Source organism: Ornithorhynchus anatinus, chromosome 20, assembly GCF_004115215.2.
Source record: "Ornithorhynchus anatinus isolate Pmale09 chromosome 20, mOrnAna1.pri.v4, whole genome shotgun sequence".
NCBI lineage: Eukaryota > Metazoa > Chordata > Mammalia > Monotremata > Ornithorhynchidae > Ornithorhynchus > Ornithorhynchus anatinus.
The window spans coordinates 4,265,151-4,288,108 of record NC_041747.1 but is presented as its reverse complement, the minus strand read 5'-3'; the positions used below and the strand labels follow the sequence as shown (position 1 = coordinate 4,288,108).

Here is a 22,958-nt window from a genome sequence, read left to right as displayed (position 1 = left end):
ATTTATGGAGCACTGTTCTAAACTCTGCGGCAGGTACAAGATCATCAGGTCGCACATGGGCTCGCAGCCTAAGGAGGAGGGAAAACAAGTATTGAATCCCCATTTTTGCAGATGAGGAAACTGAGGCACAGAGCAGGGTCACACAGCAAACAATTGGCAGAGCCTAGATTAGAACCCGGGTCCTCTGACTTCTAGACCTATGCTGCTTCTCCCTGCTTTTCAGATAAACATACTGAGTCTCACTGTTATTGGTATCTACTTCAAGCACAAAGGCCAAGTAGATGTATGGGTACTGAGCCATTGGAAAAGCATCGGTGAACACAGGAATGTAGGAGTAACTTAGCCTGGGGACTGAAATATGTGTTGTTAGCCATTCAGTGGAGGAAACAGGGGGAAAGGACCAGTTGCCTCATAATTTGCTTAAAGGCGGTGAGAAAGACAGGTTATTTAAACACTACGTGTAGTTTTTTTACAGCGCGGTTTCACGTACAGCGTACCTCCGAATCCGAGTTGTTATGCAAAACCTTTGAGTGCAAGTGATTTTCTTTCACCTTTGTGTCCCTGATTTATTCATTCAATCAACTAAATCGTGGCAAATTCCGGATAAAAATAGCAGGCAGTTAGTTGCCTGGAGTAGCAACCCTGCCGAAAGATGTGGAATGAGCCCTTTCAGACAGAACATCCTTGAGTCTTTCAGGAAGGTCGTTGGGCTCAGCTGAAAAAAAAAAAAGGAAAATGATGTTTGTCTGCATTGCGGCTAGGCATAAAATGAGCTGGTCACATGGCTTCTTCCCCTTGCCCCCCCAGGAGCCGAGAGGCAGGGAGAGAATGGGACAGTGCTGTGACCGTATTCACTCTGGCAGCCTGTCACACTGGCAGTACACCCGGGCACAGGGTGGATTTAAAAAGGGCGCGACCCACTCCAAGAAAGGGGTAGGTTTTCCTGATTAGGTCGGATCTACCCCAGCGCTTACTTGACGCATAGTAAGCATTAAACAGGTACCACTGTTATTAATTATTATCATGATTATTTTCTTCTCGCTGCCAAGGGAAATCTACTCCGGGTGCCGAGCGGCATCACAGAACAGCACCGGACCCAAGCGCTGCAGGACTGCGCAGTGGATAGAGCACAGACCTGGGATTCAGAAGGTCATGGGTTCCAATGTCGACTCCTCCACTCGTCTGCTGGGTGGTCTTGAGCAAGTCACTTCTCTGTGCCTCAATTACCTCATCTGTGAAAAGGGGATTGTGTCCAACCCGATTTCCTTGTGTCCACTCCAGCGCTTAGTACAGGACCTGGCACATAGTAAGCCCTTAACAAATACCACAATTATTATTATTATTAGGGTCAGGGACGGGGAGGTGGAATTTGCCGAGGAGAGCTCAAAGCCTTTCCTGGACATCCGGTGCCTGTAACCACTCTCACCAGCTCCTGGGCTCGAAATGTGGGTAGGGAGGGGCTGACGGGCAGGGCCTGGGACTGGAAATGCCAGGTTGACCTGCTGCACACTTGTGCCCGAATCCCAAGCTCATCGCTAGGGCATGAACTTTCGCGCCCATCTCCCCGGCTAGGCTGGAAGCTTATTGAGGCCAGGGTTCCTGCCTGCTGACCTTTGCTGTTCTCTCTGCCCACAGGCACTCCACAGGTGCTATTAATTGGTCGGTTGATGGAGGAGATGTAGTCTGCGGCGTGACCCGCGAATTACATCGTTTTTGGCTCCAGTGTGCTTCTAGGGAGTAACTCCCAGATACTTCACTCCTGCTCAAGCAGGGGCACGCTACCACTGAGTAGTGGAGAAGAGGCCAAATTGAATCATTTCAGATCCAATTCATTCTATCATATTTATTGAGCATTTACTGTGCGCAAAGCACTCTACTAAGCACTTGGGAGAGTATAATATAATAATAAACAGATACAATCCCTGCCTACAATGAGCTTGCAGTCTAGATCCACTAGACTAGACTGCAGAACCCAATTCAAAGTAATATGTATGCACCATATAGTTTCTTTATTATCATTAATATTCAGCATCGGCATATTCTAGCACTTATGCAGAACTAGCAAGTATTTCTGGGGTGCTTTACCTACAGTTCTGCTTGGAAAAAGGTTCCCTCTGCCCCTGTGATTCTCTTATTATGTTGGAAATCAGAATGTAGATACAGATAATGAGATGTGAGACTTCAGTAGTAGTTTGTATTGAGCACACATTAGGTGTTATGCACCGAATTAAGCACTTGGGGAAGTAAGTTCAAAATAGAGAAGTGACATGCCCTGTCCACAGAGCTTACATTCTAACAGAGGAGACTTAGAAATGATCAGCCTAAGAGATGACTGAAAACATTTGGCAGTGTGCTTGTGGATGTATGTTTCTTCATTCACATTGCTCCAATTTTTACAGGGATTGTCATTCATTTAATTAACCCCATTTCATAATGAGAAAACTAAAAAGACTGGATAATTTCAGGAGCAGAGTTTCATTCAGCATTGAAAGTTTTTTCTTTGACCTTGGTTTTGTTTCTGCTTTTAATTGTAGGACTAGGAACTAGACCTATTAATAATTTGTCTTCTGGATTCACAAATTCAGATGTCAATCGTAAACAGAGTCCAAGAAAATAATCCAATTCAGACACTCTATCTGATCTCTCTTTGACCGCAAAAGCACAGCATCAAAAATATTTTAAAATGTAACCAGCGATCAGTCTAGTAAATGAGTTGTTGCCGGGAAAGCTAACCGGTAAATAGCTACTCTTGATTATTCTAGGGAATTCCCATCTCCACAGGTGATCAGATCCAAAACTCTGAGTGTGAGAGAGAGAGAGAAAGAGAGAGGAAAGAAGGGAGAAAGAAAAGAAGAGAAAGAGGAGGGTGGGGGGGGGAAGAGGGGAGAAGAGGGCGAGAACCGGAATTCAGGGAGATCCTGGACCATTTTGCTTGCCAGTAGAACTTGACTTTAGAAACGAAGCAAGGTGACAAATTACCTTTGCTGCTCTGTTCAAAGTCTGTGGCAGGAGATTTTTCAAGTGGAGGAATGAGTCATGAGCAAGAAGTCAGGCATGAAGGTAGGATAGAGTTCTGCACTGGAATGGAGTCCTGTGACAATTCACTAATCTCCCAGTGACTTGGTAGTTCCATCTCTAAAACCCACCTCCACGAGAATGTTATATAGATGTTTCAGGGTGGCTTCCCGGAATGATGCCAGGTCCCAAAGTCGACTTTGACTTCAGTCTCAGCGCTGCCAGTGACTGGCTGCGTGACCTTGGGCAAGTCACTTAACTAGCTCTTGAGCTACCTATGAGACCGTAAGCCACATGTGGGCCAGGGACTATGGCTGATCTATCTTGTATCTCCTCCAGCCCTCATCACAGTACTTGGCACAGAGTAAGTCAAGTATTTATTGAGTGTTCACTGTGTGCGGAGCACTGTATTAAGCACTTAAGTACTAAGTAGGCATTTAGTTCATTGTTTAATTAATTTTTACAGTTGAAATATTACGTTGACCCAGAAGAATGGCCTGCCCTGTATTTTGTATATTTTGTAATTAAAGGTATATTTTGTACCTTGAATCTGAATTCAAGAATCAGTCACCTCATCATAATTCCGAATCTGATTGTGAAAGTGTGTGAATCACCCAGTTTCCTTGCTTCTCCCTTCTTCTCTCCACCTTGGGACCACTTCACCGCTTATGGCCCTCCCACCGGCTGGTAGGCAGAGTTGAGAGGGGAAGAAACACCCATCCTTTTCTTTCCTAATCAGAATATGCATTCATTCACTCAGTCGTATTGATTGAGCGCTTACTGTGTGCAGAGCACCATACTAAGTGCCTGGGAGAGTGGGGAGATGTGAACAGAAGTATTTTTTAGAAAAATAGGAGAGGATAAGTGCTTCGATCAGCATAAGAGCAGTCTGGATGGAGAGGAAAGGGTGAATTTTAGTGCCGTTTTGGAGATGGAAATGACAGAATTCGGTGGCAGACTGAAAATGTGAGTTCAGTAGATGAGTGGGGAATAATGACAAGACTGTGGGGCTTGTGGGACAGGGAGGACGGTGGTGCTGTCTACAGGGATGGGAATGTCAAGGAGAGAAATGGATTTGGGAACCTGAGTGCTGGTGTTTACCAAGAAAGAGGAGTCGGGTGGGATGGGGAAGGAGGGAACGCCACCTTTGATTGGGAGACAGTGCTTCTGACAGTATGATTGTAGCCATTGACGTGAGGGTCACATGGAGAATCCCTCACACACTTGCACACTTTGACCAGGAAAATCTAGTCATGTCACTTTTCCTGGCCTCTTGTCATTTGGTGTGAGCGTTACTCAGGCACCAGATGTTAAAAGGCAAAAGGCGGGTCCTGCCCCCCAACGGGGCAGATACTCCTGATGTTTTTTGCAGCATTGGGAGTGGTTTGCACACTATCTTGCCGAGTCCCCCAGAGCCCAGTGTTAGGAAGAAAAAGAAGGTCTAGATGGTCCTATTTTCTTTGGGTGGACTAGTGTCTGGGGGCTAGATGGGCATGGCCCCACCACCTTCATCACCGTGACTGAACTGGCCCTTTTGGACCTTGGATGATGCATCCATTGTGGCAACACAAATTTTAATCCCTTTCCAGAAAGGACAGGTTTGGTACAACTGACGTCAGCCACACAGCAGAAATGTGGCAGATCTGGGATTAGAACCCAGGTCCTTCTGACTCCCTGGCCTGTGCTCCACCAACTAAGCCTAACTACTTCTCATTGCATCACCCAGGTTTGCACCTTCCAAGAGGTACTATTTGGTAGAGACTAGAAGAAAAGCCGGGTCGCTGGGAGTTAGGAGGCTTGGGTTCTGGCTGGCTGTCTGATCTTAAGTCTGTTAACTTTTCTAAGCCTCAGTTGCCTGATCTTTTAAATGGGGATATTATCTCCTCTTCCGGCCTCATAGACCCGTGACCCCTGTGTGGGACAGGGACTGGATCACGGCCAGTTATTTGGTATCCACTCCAGTGCTTGGTACAGAGTGAACATTTAATAAAGCCCATCATCATCTAACGGGTAGCATCTATGCTTACCATCGCTTAGCCTTTTGTATTTCTTTTCTCTATCAAGCCCTGATCATACATACGTATGTGTGTACATGTCAAACTGGAGGAAAAAAGATCCTAACTGAAGATGGTGTTTTGGTGCTTGAAATCAGCAGATGGACATAAGTCAGAGTAAATAAATAGTAAGATGAAGCACAGCTTTATCAAAAAGCTTATTTACTTTGGGATTCAACTTGATGCTTCTGATTAGAACAGAGCCCTACAGCTGGAACTGTGAACAAACGGTTTCTTTATTTCTCAAGAAAAGCAGGTGTTGACACAGTCTTTTAGTCACATTGGGACAATGGTACTTAATGTTTTTATTGACTTGATTGATCACCAGGTCACGCAGAAGGGTTGTAAACTTTCCAATAAAATGCATTTGGTCTTTCAATTACACAGTGCGTTATGGTTATTTCCATACATCTCTTTTAATCTGTCAGATTCCCTCAGTAGGTGCATTTCTTCCCAGATTCAATTGCAATTTTCAGTACAGTTTCCACTTAAAATGGACTCCTTTTAAGAACATTAGTTCTCAGCGTTGCTTATCGAGCAGGCCGGGCACATTTTCACAATGGCAGTCTTCAGGCAGGACCCTCCCATTCCCTTCACTCTTGCTTCCCCCATCTCAGCCCTCCTTTCTCCCCCTCCTCCCCCCAACTCCTCCTCCTCCTCCTCACTCCTCCTCCTTACTTCCCCTTCTAATTTATTAATCACTTACTACGTTCCAGGCACTGTACTAAGTGCTGGGATAGGTTATCATAATATATTATCATTACTATTATTGGTACTAAGCTCTTACTGTCCTGAGTGCTAGAGTAGATACAACCTATTCTGGTTGGACACAGTCCATATCCCACATGGGGCTCACAGTCATATTCCCCATTTTACAGGTGAGGAAATGGAGGCGCAGACAAGTTAACCAGGTCACAGAGCAGACAAGTGGCAGAGCCCGGATTAGGACCCAGGTTCTTCTGACTCCCAGTGTTGGGCTCTATACACTAGGCAGGCCATGCTGCTTCTCTTTCTTCTCTCATTAATAGAGAAGGTTTTTGGGACCACCCCGGTATTAAGGTTGAAGGCGACCTCTTCCTCCCTCACTTGAAGCCCTTAGGCTGAAATGTCTCAGCTAGCAATTTCTCTGGGTCTCAACAGAGAAAAAGTGTTTGGCTGGAAACTCCACAGTCGTATACTACCACATTTGCCATTTCTAGTGCCAGTTAATCACCATGTAGGTGGCTTGCTTAGTGAATTATCATCTTATTTTTGCCAGTCCCATTTTTTGCAGATTTTAGGAGTTGTGATAAAGATGATAAAAGTATATATTTTTTCTTCCAGGGCCCATCACGCAAACGGAGCAGAGAGCGAGCAGGTAAGCCAGATGGGGCCGTATATTTCTTCTTAGGAGAGCTTAGTTTTGAGCAATGAATGCATAATTTACCCGTTGGGTATCAGTGGAAATTGGTATTCTAGATGCTATCCTTGACCTTCAGTTGACATGAAAGCCAACCTGCTCTTTATGCTCTGTGGGCTTTCAATATATGGGCGTTCTCATTGGGGAAAGTGAGAATTTCTTTTTCTTTGGGGGTTTGCTTTTTAAAAACTGGCTCATTGAATGTGAATTTTTTCTAAAACTTGTCCACAGGAACCTGCTGTGTTAGTTCCTTTACTGTCAGGCTCAAGGTGCAGTTATCATTGGCCTGTTTGTTGAGGAGAGTTTGTTTTTAATCTTCCGCTGTCACCTGTAGAAAGGTGTACTGTGGTCCCCATCCGGTTTATAAATCCAAATGACTGCCAGTGCAGAAGTTCAGTGGTTCTGCTGTCCTTTTGTAGAGGTGATTGAACCTTCAGTTTCATTTATTCGGTTGCCACTGCTTGTGAGGATCTTTCTGCTTATTAGAGTGTCAGTTCCTTGCGGGCAGGGAATGTGTTTTGTGGTTCTATTGTATTTCTCAAACACCTTACTATAGTGTATTTTCCTCAGTAAATATCTTTGCTGCTGCCATTCCTCCTCTTCCTCCTCCTCCTCCTCCTCCTCCTCCTTCCAAACTGACCCTTCCACTTTTTCCAAAGATTGCCTTATCTTAAAAAAAACAGGTAAGCAAAACCTTTCGGCTCTCAATGTTGCTGCTACCCAGGACCATCAGACAAAGGTGCTTGTTTAACACAAATAGCTGGAATCCTGTTGTGAAAGCGGATGTCTTCATTAGCAACGCCGAGCCGCTGAGCTCAGCACACAAAGCGTGTGCTGTGCTCATTATAGCAGAATGTTCTCCCTCCCACCCCCACCCCACACGTGTTTCTGTGTCAATTTGGATAGCATTTTTAGCCCATTTACTTTGTCAGCTGGCCAGCTTTGATCTCCCGGGTTGGGTATTTTCTGCACCTTCAACGAGAATATTTCCCTGTGGAAGGCACATCCCTCTAATAAGACGGCATGAATTCCTCCATTTACCGTAATGTATGCCAAGCCGAACGTGCTATTTGCTTCAATTCTCTTGATGAAGTAGCTTTTTGAATCTGAAGCCACGCACTGCGTCTGCTCCAATCGTGAACCGCCAGTGCCTCAGGACCGTCTAGGTGACGGGTAAACCCAAATTGGAAACACGCAGCTTGGAAACAGTCTGAATGTTTTAACTGGATAAGAGCCCGATTCATTTCTCAGCTTTTCTGCTGGACATTCGTCTTTCCCCAGCTCTGGGCAATAGGTATTCTTAATCTCCCTTGCTTCAGCCCGGAGACCATCAGGGCAATTTTCAGGCCAGCAAACCGGAGGACAGAAGTGACAGGGGTTCTTCTGGCACAGTTTAATCTCTGAAAAAGCAGTTGGGTCCTGGTGAGCTCTAATAGTGTGGTTGCAAGATTTGATATGAATCTTATCTGTGAGAATTTCCATGTTGGACAATGGAATCTCTGCCTCCCTAAGCCTCTATTTTTAGTGCTTGTAAGCACAACACATTTTGTGTTACTGGAAGAAACATCAAAAAGGCAGGCAGGCAGGCAAGCAGAAAATTAGAAGAGTCAAGTCAATTTCTACACAAGTAATTATAGAAAGCAACCAGGCAGTAGGAAAGATGAGGAAAAGATAGTAGAGCGTGCTGTTGCTGTATATTTAATCAGGATCCTAACTCTAGTTTCGAAAAACAAAAAAGCAGATCCTCCATGTAGGCTAGGAAAGGGGTATACCTCTCCTTTCCTAGGCACGTTTTTGGTGGTGATTCATTGTTGACCTTGGTATAATCTTGGTTCTAATGGCATTTCCCCTTCGGAGCCCTAGGCACGGACATCTGAGAGGGTGGGAGGAGGGGGTGGGGAATCTGGAACATTGTCCTTCTAGTTCTGATCACTCAATGGCATTTTTTGAGCACCTACTTGGTGTGAAGAGCTGTGTTAGTTGCTGAGGAGAGCCCACCAGAAACGAGAACTGCATTCCCTGTCCTTGAGGAGCTTCATTTAATTTATTCTGACTCCATTGTTCGGGAATATGTCTATGCCTAGCATCTCCTTTAGAATGCAAGCTCCATGTAGGCGGGAATCATGTCTTGTGTTGTACACCCCAAGTGCTGAGGCACTCGGTGGGTGCTCAGTAAATGACACTATTATTACTGCTGCTTGGGGAGAAAGAATTTTATTCAAAGAGAGGGAAGAAATGGACATACCAACTCTGTCATAGCATACTCTCCTAAGCGTTTAGTACAGTGCTCTGCACACAGGAAGAGCTCAATAAATATCACTGGGTGAGTGCCATACAGCAGAGTTGGTAGACGTGTTCCCTGCCCAGAACAAGCTTACAGGCTTACAAGAGGAGGAGACAGACATTAATATATTAATTCATAAGTGATATTCTTCCAACTAGCCTTGTGTTTCCTCAACCTCAGCTTTGTCAATTTTCAGCCTGTGTGATAACTGGGAGCTCCACTGGAGAGAGGAGAAGCAGTATGGCCTAGTTGTAAGAGCACGGGTCTGCTCCTCAACCCGTAGTTCAGTGACTAGCACAAAGTAAATACTGAAAAAGCACCCTCCCCCACACACATACGGGACAGTGGCCTGAGGTAAGGCATTAAATGTATTAATTAATCAATCATTTGCATTGAGTGCTTACTGTGCGCAGAACGCTGTAGTAAGCGCTTGGGAGAGTACAGAATAACCAACACATTCCCTGCCCACAAGGAGGAGCTTAATTGCTTTAGACACTATTTTAAGAGGAATTATTTACTACACAGTCCCCTTTCATTGTCGTTAGGAGATAAAGCTCTACTTTGGGGTCAGAAAATCAAACAATTCATGGGACCAAAGGAGGGAGATTGGCATTGCTGTGAATCTAAGCAAGGTGACCCTTCTCTGGTAATCAGTCAGTTACATTTATCAACCTACTGTGAGCTGAGCACTGTACTGAGCCCTTGGGAGAGTTTACTAGAGTTGGAAGACTCGAGGAGCTTAGATTATAAAGCTATTTGCTCTTATTTCCGCCCTGAATTTTTATTTAAACAAATTTTCCTTAAAATCCCAAGTGATTAGCACGGATTAGCACGTACGGTAAGAAAACAAAAACCCAGGCACAGTCGGATTCGGTGGCTTTTTTACCCAGCCATTAGGCTTGCCTCCAGCAGCATAAATAACCTTCTATATAAAAAATAACCTTTTACTTCCTGTAGTGGGTGAGAAAAGTCCTGTGTCTAATTTTTTTTTATGGTATTTGTTAAGCACTTACTATGTGTTCAACACCAGTCTAAGCTCTGGGGTAGGTACTAGTTAATTAGGTTGGACACCCACCCCCCATCCCGCATGGGGCTCACAGCCTAAGTAGGAGGGAGAACTGGGATTAAATATCCATTTTACACTTGAGGGAACTGAAGCGTAGAGAAGTGAAATGACCTGCCCGAGGTCACACAATAAGCAATTGGTAGAGCAGAATTAGAACCCAGTTCCTCTGGCTCTTTCCACTAGGCCATGCTGCTTCTCCATTTCATTGTTTTTGAGTTTTCTAAGATCTTCCAGAGAGCATGAGGTGTGCCTTCCCCAGAAAACAAAAAGTCAACGGAACTCCCATCCTGTTGTAGTTACTATTTCCTGAGGCGTTTTCTCTGTGGAGAGAGAAGCTCAGCTCCTTGGGTCAAGGCTTCAGGATAATGCGCGATAAATAATGCTTCACATCAGGACGTGGCCTTGGTTTTCTGAGGGGAGGGGCAGGTGCTTCCAGCCCCTCAGCATCTCTGGGGAAAGCTGTTCCGACCTTTCCCGTCCCGCTAAAAGTGGAGTGACGTACGGCTGCACATTTACATAGGGTCATGGCTGTACCCATAACAGCCTTCCACATGGGTATGCTGCAGTCATTAAGGTGATTTTTTTTTTTTACCTAATTCATCTTATGCCTACTATAAACAAAATGAAAGAGACGCATGCGTTTAAGATTTTATGTAGAGGAGTTTGAATATTTGCAACGGGCTATTTCTTAAATCGCCTGACAGCCTTACCCTATTTTCTGTTTCCTTTAAAAGTACTGTTTACAGCACAAAGGTGATAGTTTAAAAATAATGAAGCTAAACTTGGACTACCTGAAAAGTATTTTTGAATAATTTTCAGATGAGGGTATAATGAGGTGCTCTCCAGAAGGTGAAATGGCTGGTTTTTTTCTCCCCGGATTAGCAGTAATTACTTTCATCAGTCGCGTTCTCAGGAAACCACAGCAGGCAGAAAACCAAAACACTAAATGTCAAAATTCTAGTTTTACAATCAGCAAATAGAAATCGGTCCACCGATCAATAGCATTTACTGAGGGCCTTCTGTGTACAGAGCACTGTACTGAGCACTCGGGAGAGTACCTCAGAGTTAGTAGGAGTTATTGCTGCCCTCAAGGAATTTATCATTTAGAGTTGTTGTTTTTTCTCCCTGGTTTCTGTTATACTCTCCTAAGTGCATGCAGATCTTCACACTCGATAAGCACTTAATAAATACCATTGATTGGTTGATCAAAGCCGAATGCAGTCTAAACATAACGCATCACTTATGCACCTGAATTTGTACCCTTTAAGCATTTCATATTCATCCCATCCTCAGCCTTGTGTACCTACCTACCCTTTTTCTCTACCATTTCCCCACAAGAAATAATGACTTGATTGTTACAGCTTTTTTCCCCAGATGTACACACAGAGTTTTGAGGAGGGAAATGTGAAAGGCCAGTCTTACAGAAATAGCTAGAAAGAATCTCCATTTAAAAAAAAAAAGTTTGGAAAGAAGTTCACCCCCTGCATAATCCAAACCTGATCGATTGCTTGAGTGCCCCTGCTATATACTGAATCACATATTCAGTCCTAGGATAATTTTGATTTTCAGCATCCCTGTTTAAAACATCCCCTCGTTAGATAACTGTGAGCGATCCAGATGGCTTAAATCCTTTTATTCCTTCTGCAAGTGGTCCGATTGTACAAGGGGGCTGCTATCGCTGGGAGAAAACCCGTCAGAGAAAGGCCTGTCAGTTCTGTTGCTATTTACAGTGATGTCGAAGGATCTCCGATAACCACAACTTAGGCTATCTGACAAGGTATGGAAGCAGGTTGGAATTAGTGCACCCAGGCTTCTTCGGCCGTGTTCCTGAGCTCTAAAAATACATCCAAGCGCCCTCTCCCCCACCGCGTATGGTCATTCTAAATGACCCCTTGAATAGGCATCGGCCCCAGCATCTAGCTTACACGCGTCCAAGCCCATTTATGTTCGACCAGTATAACCGCGGGTCGGGTGCCAGAGACAACCATCTTGGCCGGCTGTGACTCCAGAAGACTGGGTTATCGTCATGTTCACCAGCCTGATTGACCCTTGAACTCCAAGTCCTATTCCAGGCCCTATCTAATGTGCACAGGTCCCCCGGCTCCCAGAATGAGGGCTTCTCTCCATTTACTGTGGAAAAAACTACAAAGCAGAGCCAGAAACCATTTGTATGTTCTTCGATCATCAATTATTCATCAGCCGGTCGGTCCCTGCTAAAATAACAACAAATTAAGTTGCTGACATCTTGACTTACGTGGTGCTCCGAGGATTAGAAGCAAAGATTGTAAATCAGTTTTTACCCTCCTGAGTCCTCTCAAACATATAAAATAGGATAGTCATAGAGGCAAAAAAAATCAGGGAACTGGGACCGAATTTAAATGTCTACCAGCTCAATAGCATTGTACTCTCCCAAGCTTTGCACACAGTCACAGTGCTCAATAAATGCCATTGATTGATTGATCGATCTGGTCCAGCCCCCTGCCTCCAGCAGGGGAAAAGCAAAATCATCCAGAACAGAAAGATATCTAGTCTCCTCTTAGAAAGTGCTTCTAAACAGAAGGAACATATTTTGGGAAATACATTATGGAACAACATTTTGGTGGTGGTTGTGTGGGTGGGTTGTGGGGGGCGGTGCAAATGTCTGTATATTAAGAAAGCCTGCTGCAGTCCACCACAACTGACCGTGTTTGTTGTCTTTAAGCTGCTCCTCTAGTTGATAAAGTGTCTGTAAGCAGGGATCTTGTCTACCCACTCTATTGTGCTGTGCTTTTGTGCTGGGCCCCCCGCGGGCGTATTATAGTGCTCTGCACGTAGTAAGCACTCAATAAATACTATTGATTGCTTTACTGATTGAAGGAGACAAAAATGAATAAAAACAGATCTATTTTACATAGCCTTGTATAGACCTACCTTTCTGAGCAATAAGCAGCAGCTTGTTGCAAACTATACAAAGTTTGTAGAGGTAATGATTTCATCTATTAAAATCTCATCCAGCACAATTGGTCGAATAAACTGGAGGGGATTTTTCAAGCCTGTTTAATCCATCAGTGGTATTTATTGAGCACCTACTGTGTTCAGAGCACTATACAAAGTGTTTGGGAAAGTACGACAGAAGTCAAAGAAACAATCCTGTCCCCTGGAAATGTACAGTCTACTAGAGATGAGGGTGGCGAGGAAGAATCAGTACCCACCAGCGGAAAACGGGTGGGATTTTACAGGAATTTTGAAGGTGGCCTGTTTTTTGATCTTGTTGACCTCCCTTCATTGTCTTCCGTTCAGAATCTCGTAAACTACTGGCATTTACTAAACCACCCAGAAAATGGCATCAAACCAAAACATCGTGATTTAGATTAAATAGGAAATTAGAATTTACCAATCAAGTAGATTTTCTCTGCAAAAACTACTCCAAAATAACACTCCCAGGTCCTGGAAGAGTTCATGCATCTCCCTGTCTTACAGTCAATCAGAAGATGCAGACACAGTTGATTCAGGCCCAGTCCTTGTCCAACAGGAGGCTCATAATCTAAGAAGTGGGGGGCAGGTATCTTACCGTGGCTCAGTGGAAAGAGCACGGGCTTTGGAGTCAGGGCTCATGAGTTCGAATCCCAGCTCTGCCACTTGTCGGCTGTGTGACTGTGGGCAAGTCACTTAACTTCTCTGTGCCTCAGTTCCCTCATCTGTAAAATGGGGATTAAGACTGTGAGCCCCACGTGGGACAACCTGATTCCCCTATGTCTACCCCAGCTCTTAGAACAGTGCTCGGCACATCGTAAGCGCTTAACAGATACCAACATTATTATTATTATTACCCCCATTTTATAGACAAGGAAACTGAAGCACAGAGAGGTCGAATGACTTGCCAAAGGTCACGCTGCGGTCAGTAGCTAATACTGGCTCTGTCAATTTTCTCTTGTGACCTAAATATTTTTGTGCCACAGTTTCCTTATCTGTACAATGGGGATTCCGTAGCTGCTCCCCCCTCTCACTTAGACTATGAGCCCCTTGTTGGGCCAGTACAGTGTCCAAACGATATCTTGTATATACCCCAGTGCTTTGTATAGTGTTTGGTGCAGAGAAAGCGCTTAACAAATACCATTATTATTCATTCAGTCGTATTTATTGAGCGCTTACTGTGTGCAGAGTATCTTTATCACCCTATTTATTTTGTTTATTTTGTTGAATGAGATGTACATCACCCTGATTCTATTTAGTTGTCATTGTTTTTATGAGATGTTCTTCCCCTTGACTCTATTTATTGCCATTGTTCTTGTCTGCCTGTCTCCCCCGATTAGACTGTAAGCCCATCAAAGGGCAGGGACCGGCTCTATCTGTTGCCGACTTGTACATTCCAAGCGCTTAGTACAGTGCTCTGCACATAGTAAGCGCTCAATAAATACTATTGAATGAATGAATACGAAGCGCTTGGAAAGTACAGTTGGGCAACCAATAGAGGCAGTCCCTACCCAACAACTGGCTCACAGTCTAGAAATTATTACCATTATTATTAGTAGTAGTAATAGCTGTGATTAAGAGCCCAAATCTTCTGAATCTCATGCATTAAGCTACGATATCTCATAAGTCTTATTTGCATTCTGAAGTGATTTCAGAGCACTAATGGCAATTAGAAGTGGGCAGGGAACGTGTCTACCAACTCTGTTATATTGTATTCTCCCAAGTGCCTAGTACAGTGCTCTGCACACAATAAGCACTCAATAAATGTGTTTGATTGATAGAAGTGGAGGAAAGATATTTGTAAAACCAGCAAAAAATTAAAATTCCACATCCTGTGAAACAGTCTTACTTCAGAAAAGTTGCCTTTCCGGGCTCAGGTCCCTGGGGAGATTTTAGTATGGAAGAAGAGCGCATCAGGTAAGAGGGAGAGTTATCATTGTTTGAAGCACAATGTCGTGCTCTGGCTGCTGTGGACGATGAAGGCCCTGGGGTCTTCTGTGTGGCAATTAGAGGAGGCCGTCTTGGGGCACAGTGTTGACACTGAACTGTAGAACTGCAGAGGTCTCTCTGTCAGAGCCTGCATTGTTGCTCTAATTCCGGGCAGGCAGGCTAAATCTTAGAGGAGTTTATAAGCTGATTATGTATGACCTATCCCTTGGGGATCATGCTGAAGGAACAGTGAAATTTCTTCAGCGAAAGAAAAAGAAAATCTACCCTCTGGCCTTCGGCCATTTGCCTTAATGGAGTAACCCAAGCAAATGGGAGGGATATGGGCCAGGAGGCACCTTCCTAATGAAATCGGGGCAGGGGGTGGGCGGGCAGAAATTCCTAGGGTGTTTATTATTTTTTAATGGTATCTCCATGTGTCAGGCACTGCCCTGGGCACTGGGGTAGATACAGGTTAATTAAGGACTGTGTCTGACCTGTTTATATCGTATCAACTACAGCGCTTAGTTCAGTGCTTGGCACAGAGTAAGCACTTAACAAATACCACCATCATAGTTGTTATTATTATTTAATAGGCTGCTGGGTCAGGATCAGGAGGTGTCGGCACATTGGCCTGGAAGTAGAGAAGCTTCTGCTCCTCAGCCTCTCTCATTCCCCCTCCCCCCGGCCAGCTCTTAAGTGTGCCAGACAGTCCGGGTTTGACTGAGGCATCTCTCCAGGAACAAATCAATCCCCCGATTAGACATGATGCCTATCAGAATGCCCCTGCCCGAGGGAAGTTACATATAGGAGTGGATTAGCAGCGGTGCATTAAGGACTTAGCCAGAAGGCAGCAATAAATTAGTAATCACCTCAGCACTTTACATGCACAGATGAAGTGGGCATTAGCCCGGTTCTGGGAGCTGCTGGGAGGGAGACACTCCAGCCGGAGCAATAAATGCTATTGAAATTCCTGCTCTAAGTTCTTTTTTGGTAAAATAACTGTTTTGCTCCCTGTACTGAGTAAATACGAATGACTTGCTCCTCTCTGTTGAAGTGAGTTGGTATGCAAAAATAACAATCTTTACCTCAAATAGGAATTGATTGTGCGAAAACAGGGTGTATGTCTAGAGGGATTATAGTGCAAGAGTTTCTGAATATGGAATTTTCCAAATAACATGCAAATGTTGGGCCCACAAGAATAAGGTCCTTGAGAATGGGGGACTGTGTCTTTTACCCCCATTGTATTCTCCCAAACACTTTTTAGAGTGCTCTGTACACAATAAGTGTTCAGTAAAGACCAGCGATTGATGGTACCATTCACCCCCGTGATCATGAACTTGACTCTACTATGTCAAGCCAGTAGATAATGTCGCAGGCAACTTTTGAGGAGATAAGAAAAGGCTCCTTTCTCCTCCTAATCCACCTAAGCTCCTCTCTTCAGGAACCATTGGAAAACCTCATGCACCATAGTCATTTGTTGACACTACAGTAGCCACTATCAGTTGGACTAAATCCTAAAGAAAGTCAGCAGTTAGATACAGTAAGGCATTTTTGGGGAGGATAGAAGAGGGGCAGATAAATAAGCACAAAGTCTCCCGGGCTCTGGATCCCCACTCAGCAGCTACTCAGAATTTCCCAGAAACAACTCCCAGACTCTGAACCAACATTTGGGAAAAAAGTTTCCTCCCTCTTCTTGTCTCCAAGCTTTTTCTCTCTCACAGTCAGATCCAGACCCTGAAGTTGACCTGTTTAGAACCTTCCAGGAATCATGGGGCATGAGTTTTGTGTTATTTCCCTTTTCAGACAAATAAGGAAATTGAGGCTCAGAGAGGTCAAGTGGCTTGGGTGAAGTTATACAGTCTGTGGCAAGTTGGATTTGTATGTGGATCATCTGTGTCTTGGTCCGCTGCTTACCCAGCTGAGGCAAGCTCCGAACAGAGAATTTCTTGTGTGCTTTGCTATGCTAGGAGGTAACTTGAAGACTGTAAGCTCCTCTCGGCTGTATCTTGTCCTCTAGACAGTATACTCATCGTGAGCAGAGAACACGTCTACACCAACTCTGTTATATTGTACTCTCCCAAGTGCTTAGTCCAGTGCTCTGCACACAGTAAGCGCTCAACAAATATGAGTAAATAGGTGCAGTCCAGGAATGCAGAGCGATCCCATCAGGTTCAGGAAAAGCCACTTAATTCAGCGTGAGTGCAAAAATGCTTAGAATGTGAACCTGGAGTCCTAGTTCCTATTTCCAAAGTGATGCACTCACTCATTTTCCTCCTTTGTCCTTGGGCTCAGCTCAGATTATCCTAAAGTAAATTAATGACTGGGGAAAATGTGCTGCTTCATGTAATACAGACATTCTCAGACGACCTAACGAGGAAACTCTACTGCTATTCTCCACACCCCAAATCTCACAGCCAACATTTAATTAACCTGCCCATAAAATAAATTGTCTAAGGGTACCCAGCTACATTTGTTCCTTTCTGGAAAAGTAATTCAGTCTCTGTTCCTATAGCTTTAGGCTGCTCTCTGTCAGAACGGCTTAACCTGCTTAACAGAGATCCCATCCTGCAGGGTAGAGTTGCAGTTCCCAGCTGGGTCGCTTGCAAAGGGCACGTAAAAGAGTCAGAGCACTACAACGGCAGACAGCGTGGCTTAGCAGTGGGTTGATGGGAGATAACCAAGGAGACGGACCATTTTGGATGGGAGTCTTCGGAAAGAGAGGTGGCCATCCCTGAGCAAAGACTTTGGGAAGAACAAGATCGCAGGAGGGAAATGAAAATAGTATCGGACACTTCAACCCGACAGCCACATTTCGCTCTTTTGTACTTTACCAATCCTCAGCACTCATGGAGATAGGTGCATCCAGATATACATTCTGTTAGTCTGATTTTTATTTCTTTATGACGTGTTAAGCACTTACTACGCGCCAGGCACGGTACTAAGCGCTAGAGTAGATACAAGCTTAATCAGGTTGACCACAGTCGACGTCCCACGTGGGGCTCACGGTCTTCATCCCCGTTCTACAGGTGAGGGAACTGAGGCCCAGGGAAGTGAAGTGACTTCCTCAAGGTCACACAGCAGACACGGGCGGAGCTGGAATTAGAACTCAGGTCTTCTTGACTCCGAAGCCCGTGCTCTCTCCACTAGGCCATGCTGCTTCTCACGTCTACTATGTATTTTACATCCGGGGCAGTTGACAGTGGCACAGTTAAAATGCCCCAGCTCAGAGGAGCTCAGCCTGAGAGACCACCAGTAGTCGTCAGTCCATCGAATTTAATCCAGGCCTTAAAGACGGTTTATTCATTGTTTCACATTTCAGGCCTGTGCTAGCTGCCTCAAGTCTGCTCTCTGGGATTTTTGTGGTTGGGGGATTTTTTTCTTTTCTTTTCCCGGTGGACTCCATTCTTCCCCTGAAGACTTCACACATCCCTTTCGTTCCGTTCGGCCAATCTGCTCACTCTATTTCTGGCCTCGTTTTCGAGACAGCGTGCTGTCTCGAAACTCTGAGGAGGGAAGGCAGTTCCGTCCACCAGAGATCTAGGCCTGGGCAGATGGCCCACAAAATGTTACCTGGTTCCAGTTGGACAGAAGTATCCTAGATCACATATTAATAGTGAAGGGTATTTATTCAGTGCTTACTATGTGCCAAGGACTGTGCTGGACTCTGGGATAGATATAGGATACTCATAACTAGGAGAAGCAGCGTGGCTCAGTGGAAAGAGCCCGGGCTTGGGAGTCAGAGGTCGTGGGTTCGAATCCCCGGTTCTGCCACTTCTCGGCTGTGTGACTGTGGGCAAGTCACTTAACTTCTCTGGGCCTCAGTTCCCTCATCTGTAAAATGGGGATGAAGACTGTGAGCCTCACGTAGGACAACCTGATGACCCTGTATCTACCCCAGCGCTTAGAACAGTGCTCTGCACATAGTAAGCGCTTAACCAATACCAACGTTATTATAACTGTTCTCCCTCCCCCATAGGCTGTGGGCCCCATGTGGGTTAGGGACTGTGTGCAAACCTGTGATCTACCCCAGTGCTTATTATAGTGCTTAGCACATGGTAAGCGCTTTACCAGTCAATCAGTGGTATTTGCGAGGGCTTAGTTTGTGAAGAGCACTGTTCTAAGCACTTGGGAGAAATAGAGCAGGGGCTTGGGAGTCAGAAGGTTATGGGTTCTAATTCCGGCTCTGCCACTTGTCTGCTGTGTGGCCTAGGCAAATCACTTCACTTCTCTGTACTTCAATTCCCTCATCTGTACAATGGAGATTGCGAGCCCCATGTGGGACGGGGACTGTGTCCAACCTGGTTTACTTGTATCGACCCCAGCGCTTAGAACAGTGCCTGGCACATAGTAAGCACTTAAATAATAATAATTATTATTATTATTATTGTTATACCACAACAGCTTACAGTCTAGTGGGGGAGATAGACGTTCAAATAAATTTCAGTTAAGCAAAATTTTTTTAGTGATTATTACCAAACCAGTCCCTGTCCCACGTGGGGCTTTACAGGTGAGGAAACTGAGGCCTAGAGAGATGTTAAATGACTTGTGCAAGCTCAGTCCTGGACCTGTGCTCTTTCCTTTAGGCCATGCTGCCGCCTGAATTGACTTGAGAGACTGCTTTGGAAACTTTTCCAAAATTTTGGGCCCCTGTCTTCATAGTGTTACTAGAGTCCATCAGGTCATGCTGAAAAATAGATCCTTCTTCTACATAAATATACAGCTGGAGAGGAGCCTGCCTGGAAGACTACAGGTATTGGCTGTACATCTGGGTAGGCAGGTTTTGATGTGGCACTTGACTGGATGTAAAAACACCTGTTTTTAGAAAGGCCTCACTGATATTATTGCTTTCCGTTGAGGCGGCACCACTCCTGGAAGGAGCTCCTAAAAGATATTTGTGAAAGCATAGCAGTGGCATTTTCATTTTTTGGCTCTTTTACGTTTTCAAAAACAATCTGCCGGAGACATTCATCCTGCCACGCTCAGGAGCAAATGCCTACAAAATGTTGGCTTTCACCTTCACTTCAGGAGTCTGCCAGGGAATGTTAAAAATATCCCAACTCCCAAAAAATCCCAATGCCATTTTGCTCAGCCTTTCCAGATTTGAAAGAGTCACTACTCACGGGAAGGATCTCTATGGAAAGGAGTTAAGTTCTACAACTTCACTTTTTAAATACAATTTCTAATCATTTCTGGAGTCCTGATTAAAATCATTTACCTAAGTTGTTTATAAATCAGTCAGTAGTATTCATTGAGTGCTGACTCGGTGCAGAACGCCGTATTAAGCACTTAGGAGAGTATAACAGAGTTAGTAGACCTGATCCCTGCTCTCAAGGAGCGTACAATCTAGCAGAGGAGACAGGCACTAAAGAGGAAGCAATTAAGAATAATAATACGGACAGAAGTACTACCAGGGAGTGTTGAAGTTCGGTGGGGAAATGAACTATTATTCTGGGAACACCTTCTGGAGGAGATGTGATTTCAAAAGGGTCTTAGAGATGGGGACTGTGTCCAGCCTTATATGGTATCTACCCCAGTGCTTAGTACAGTGCCTGGCATGTAGTAAGCGGTTAACAAAGGCCACAGTTATTCTTATGGGAAAAACAGTGTCTGCTGAATATGAAAGGACGGGATGGTAGGGAATCAACTCCATGAGGGCAGGAGGGGGCCATTTTGCCCCCATGGGCTTCAGCTTCAGGGGCAAAAATCTCACTTAAAAATCTCACTCATCTCCACCAGATCTGAGAACCTTCTCTCTGTAGCTTCTTTTTTTTAATTTTTATTTTTTAATGATTTTTAAGCACTGTGTACCCAGCGCTTAGTACAGTACCTGGTACACAGTGCTTAAACACCATTAATAAATAAATAATAAATAAATAAATGAATAAATAAATAAATAAATAAATAAAAGCTATGGAGAGCCGGGTGCTGTTTAGAGCACACTTACTGCCGCATGAGTTTTCCTTTATGCTGTTTCCTCAGGAATACATCCCCTGTGCTGGGGACTAAGTGTATTCTTCGCTTGGAAAATGCTTAGGAAAGTGTTACATCCCCTTGAACCAGATTCAGAGCAGCCTGCATCTCCTATCCAAGAGAAGGCAGTTGCCGTTTGCCTACAGAGTGACCGAGCCGCATCTGAATCTCAGCCCCAACAAGGCGGTCTCTGTTTCAGCTTGAGCGTTAGCGATCAGAGCTCTCAGGTGCCCCCAGAAGAGCCTTTGCTGTGTTGTAGAACCGTGCAGATGAGACACAAAGGTCCTGGGGGACCCAGAGGTAAGTGGGATTTGTAGGTTCTGTCTTGTCCGGCTCCGCTCTGAAGTTTTGGCAGCATCAGTGCTCTTCTGGAAATCAGAAGAAAGGAGTCCTTGTGAGGATCCGTGGGATCGCGCTGGCCATCCGGTGCCCAGCAAAGTGGTCCTGCTGGAGGTTTGTCGAGCAGCATTACCCTAATTAGGTATATTGTGAACACGTGATGGCCCCAGTGCAAAACCGAATGGCCACATTCATTCCACCTCATCAGGCAGAACGTGGTAATGTGGCTAATTGAGTACGAAGCCTTAGGCACAAGCCAGAGGCAAAATAAGTTGCATAAGTAAAGAGACCAGACTTTGTGATTTAGGTGGGATAGCCCTGAAATTTGGGCGAGGGAAAGAGGGAATAAATTATTAGTATTAATTTCATAGCTGTTCCAGCGGTGGAGGGGATGGGGGATATGAAGGAGTTGGCTCCTCTAAGGGCATCCAGAGGAGTCCTAGGTTTATATTTTACTTCATTTTTTTATGGTATTTGTTAAGTGTTTAGTCTGTACCAGGTGGATACGATCTAATCAGGTTGGGCAGTCCATGTCACAGAAAGAAGCAAAGGCACAGAAAAGTGAAGTGACTTACCAAGTGTCATACCGCAGTCAAGTGGTGGAGCCGGAATTAGAACCCAGGGCCTTCTGACTCCTGTCTGCCTCACTTCCCTTCCTGGCTAGACACTCTTCCCCTATAGTTCATGGGATTGCTCTCCCTCATTATGTGGCGGGCTGCATTCAGCACTGGTGGGGAAATAGAGAATGGGGAAGAGAGATTGGGGAGGAGAGAGAAGCAAAGATCATGTGCTAGAAAAGTTTGGCAGTCACTGCTCTGGTTTATCATTTCCAGCATGCTTGTGGTTCTCTGCACTTGGATTAGTTTATCAACTTCAATCAGAAATATCAGTAGGGTCAGGCTTTGGGAATACTTTTTGTTAGCATACCTTAATCTCTCCTACTTGCATGTATGTGTTCAGGACCTGTATCTTATAAATAGTAAATGATTTCAGTTAAGACCAATTTGCAGTGCAGATGGAGTGGATTTTGCATATTCTGAAAGAGCATGAAATATTAACTCATGTTTAACAAACCTTGATAAATGCTGTTCCGTGAGTTGATTTAACAGTTTCTCTCCCCAACCCTCCATTCAGGCAAAAATGCTGCCCCGATATAACCACTTGGGTAGGTTATTGAGGGAAGGAACTCTTTTCTGGCAATGGAGTCTTCTTGAAAAGGCAGGTTAAACTTGGTGAAAAGATCTTCTGGCTCCCATTTCAGTCAGTCAGTAGCGTTTACTGAGCATCTACTGTATACAGGGAGTATTTATTGAACACATGGGAGAGTACAGAGATTATTAGGGTATTTCTTATGATTCTGCCCAACACAGAGGTGAGACAAGACCACCATATCACGCACAGTTACATGTCCTACTGTGGAGGAGGAGACTGAGCTCCTCATCTTCCCTCCCAAGCCCGGTCCGCTCCCAGACTTCTCCATCACCGTGGATGGCACGACCATCCTTCCCGTCCCGCAGGCCCGCATTCTCGGTGTCATCCTTGACTCGTCCCTCTCGTTCCCCCCACATATCCTATCCGTTACCAAGACCTGCCGGTTTCACCTCTACAATATCGCCAAGATCCGCCCTTTCCTCTCCACCCAAACGGCTACCTTACTATTGCGGGCTCTCGTTATATCCCGGCTAGACTACTGTGTCAGCCTTCTCTCTGACCTCCCTTCCTCCTCTCTCGCCCCGCTCCGATCTATTCTTCACTCCGCTGCCCGGCTCATCTTCCTGCAGAAACGATCTGGGCATGTCACTCCCCTTCTTAAACAACTCCAGTGGTTGCCTATCGACCTCCGCTCCAAACAAAAACTCCTCACTCTAGGCTTCAAGGCTCTCCATCACCTTGCCCCTTCCTACCTCTCCTCCCTTCTCTCTTTCTACCGCCCACCCCGCACGCTCCGCT

General features: G+C 45.0%; 1 protein-coding gene across 3 annotated transcripts in view; it reads left to right on the top strand.

Annotated features, from left to right (window-relative positions):
- Positions 1-22,958, top strand: part of STARD13 (StAR related lipid transfer domain containing 13) — a 245,975-nt gene that overhangs the window by 72,277 nt on the left and 150,740 nt on the right. For all 3 annotated transcript variants that reach the window (XM_039914925.1, XM_029048473.2, XM_029048475.2), the window contains one exon: positions 6,393-6,426. In XM_039914925.1, coding sequence (XP_039770859.1) covers positions 6,393-6,426 — 34 coding nt within the window. The remainder of the gene's footprint in view (positions 1-6,392; positions 6,427-22,958) is intronic.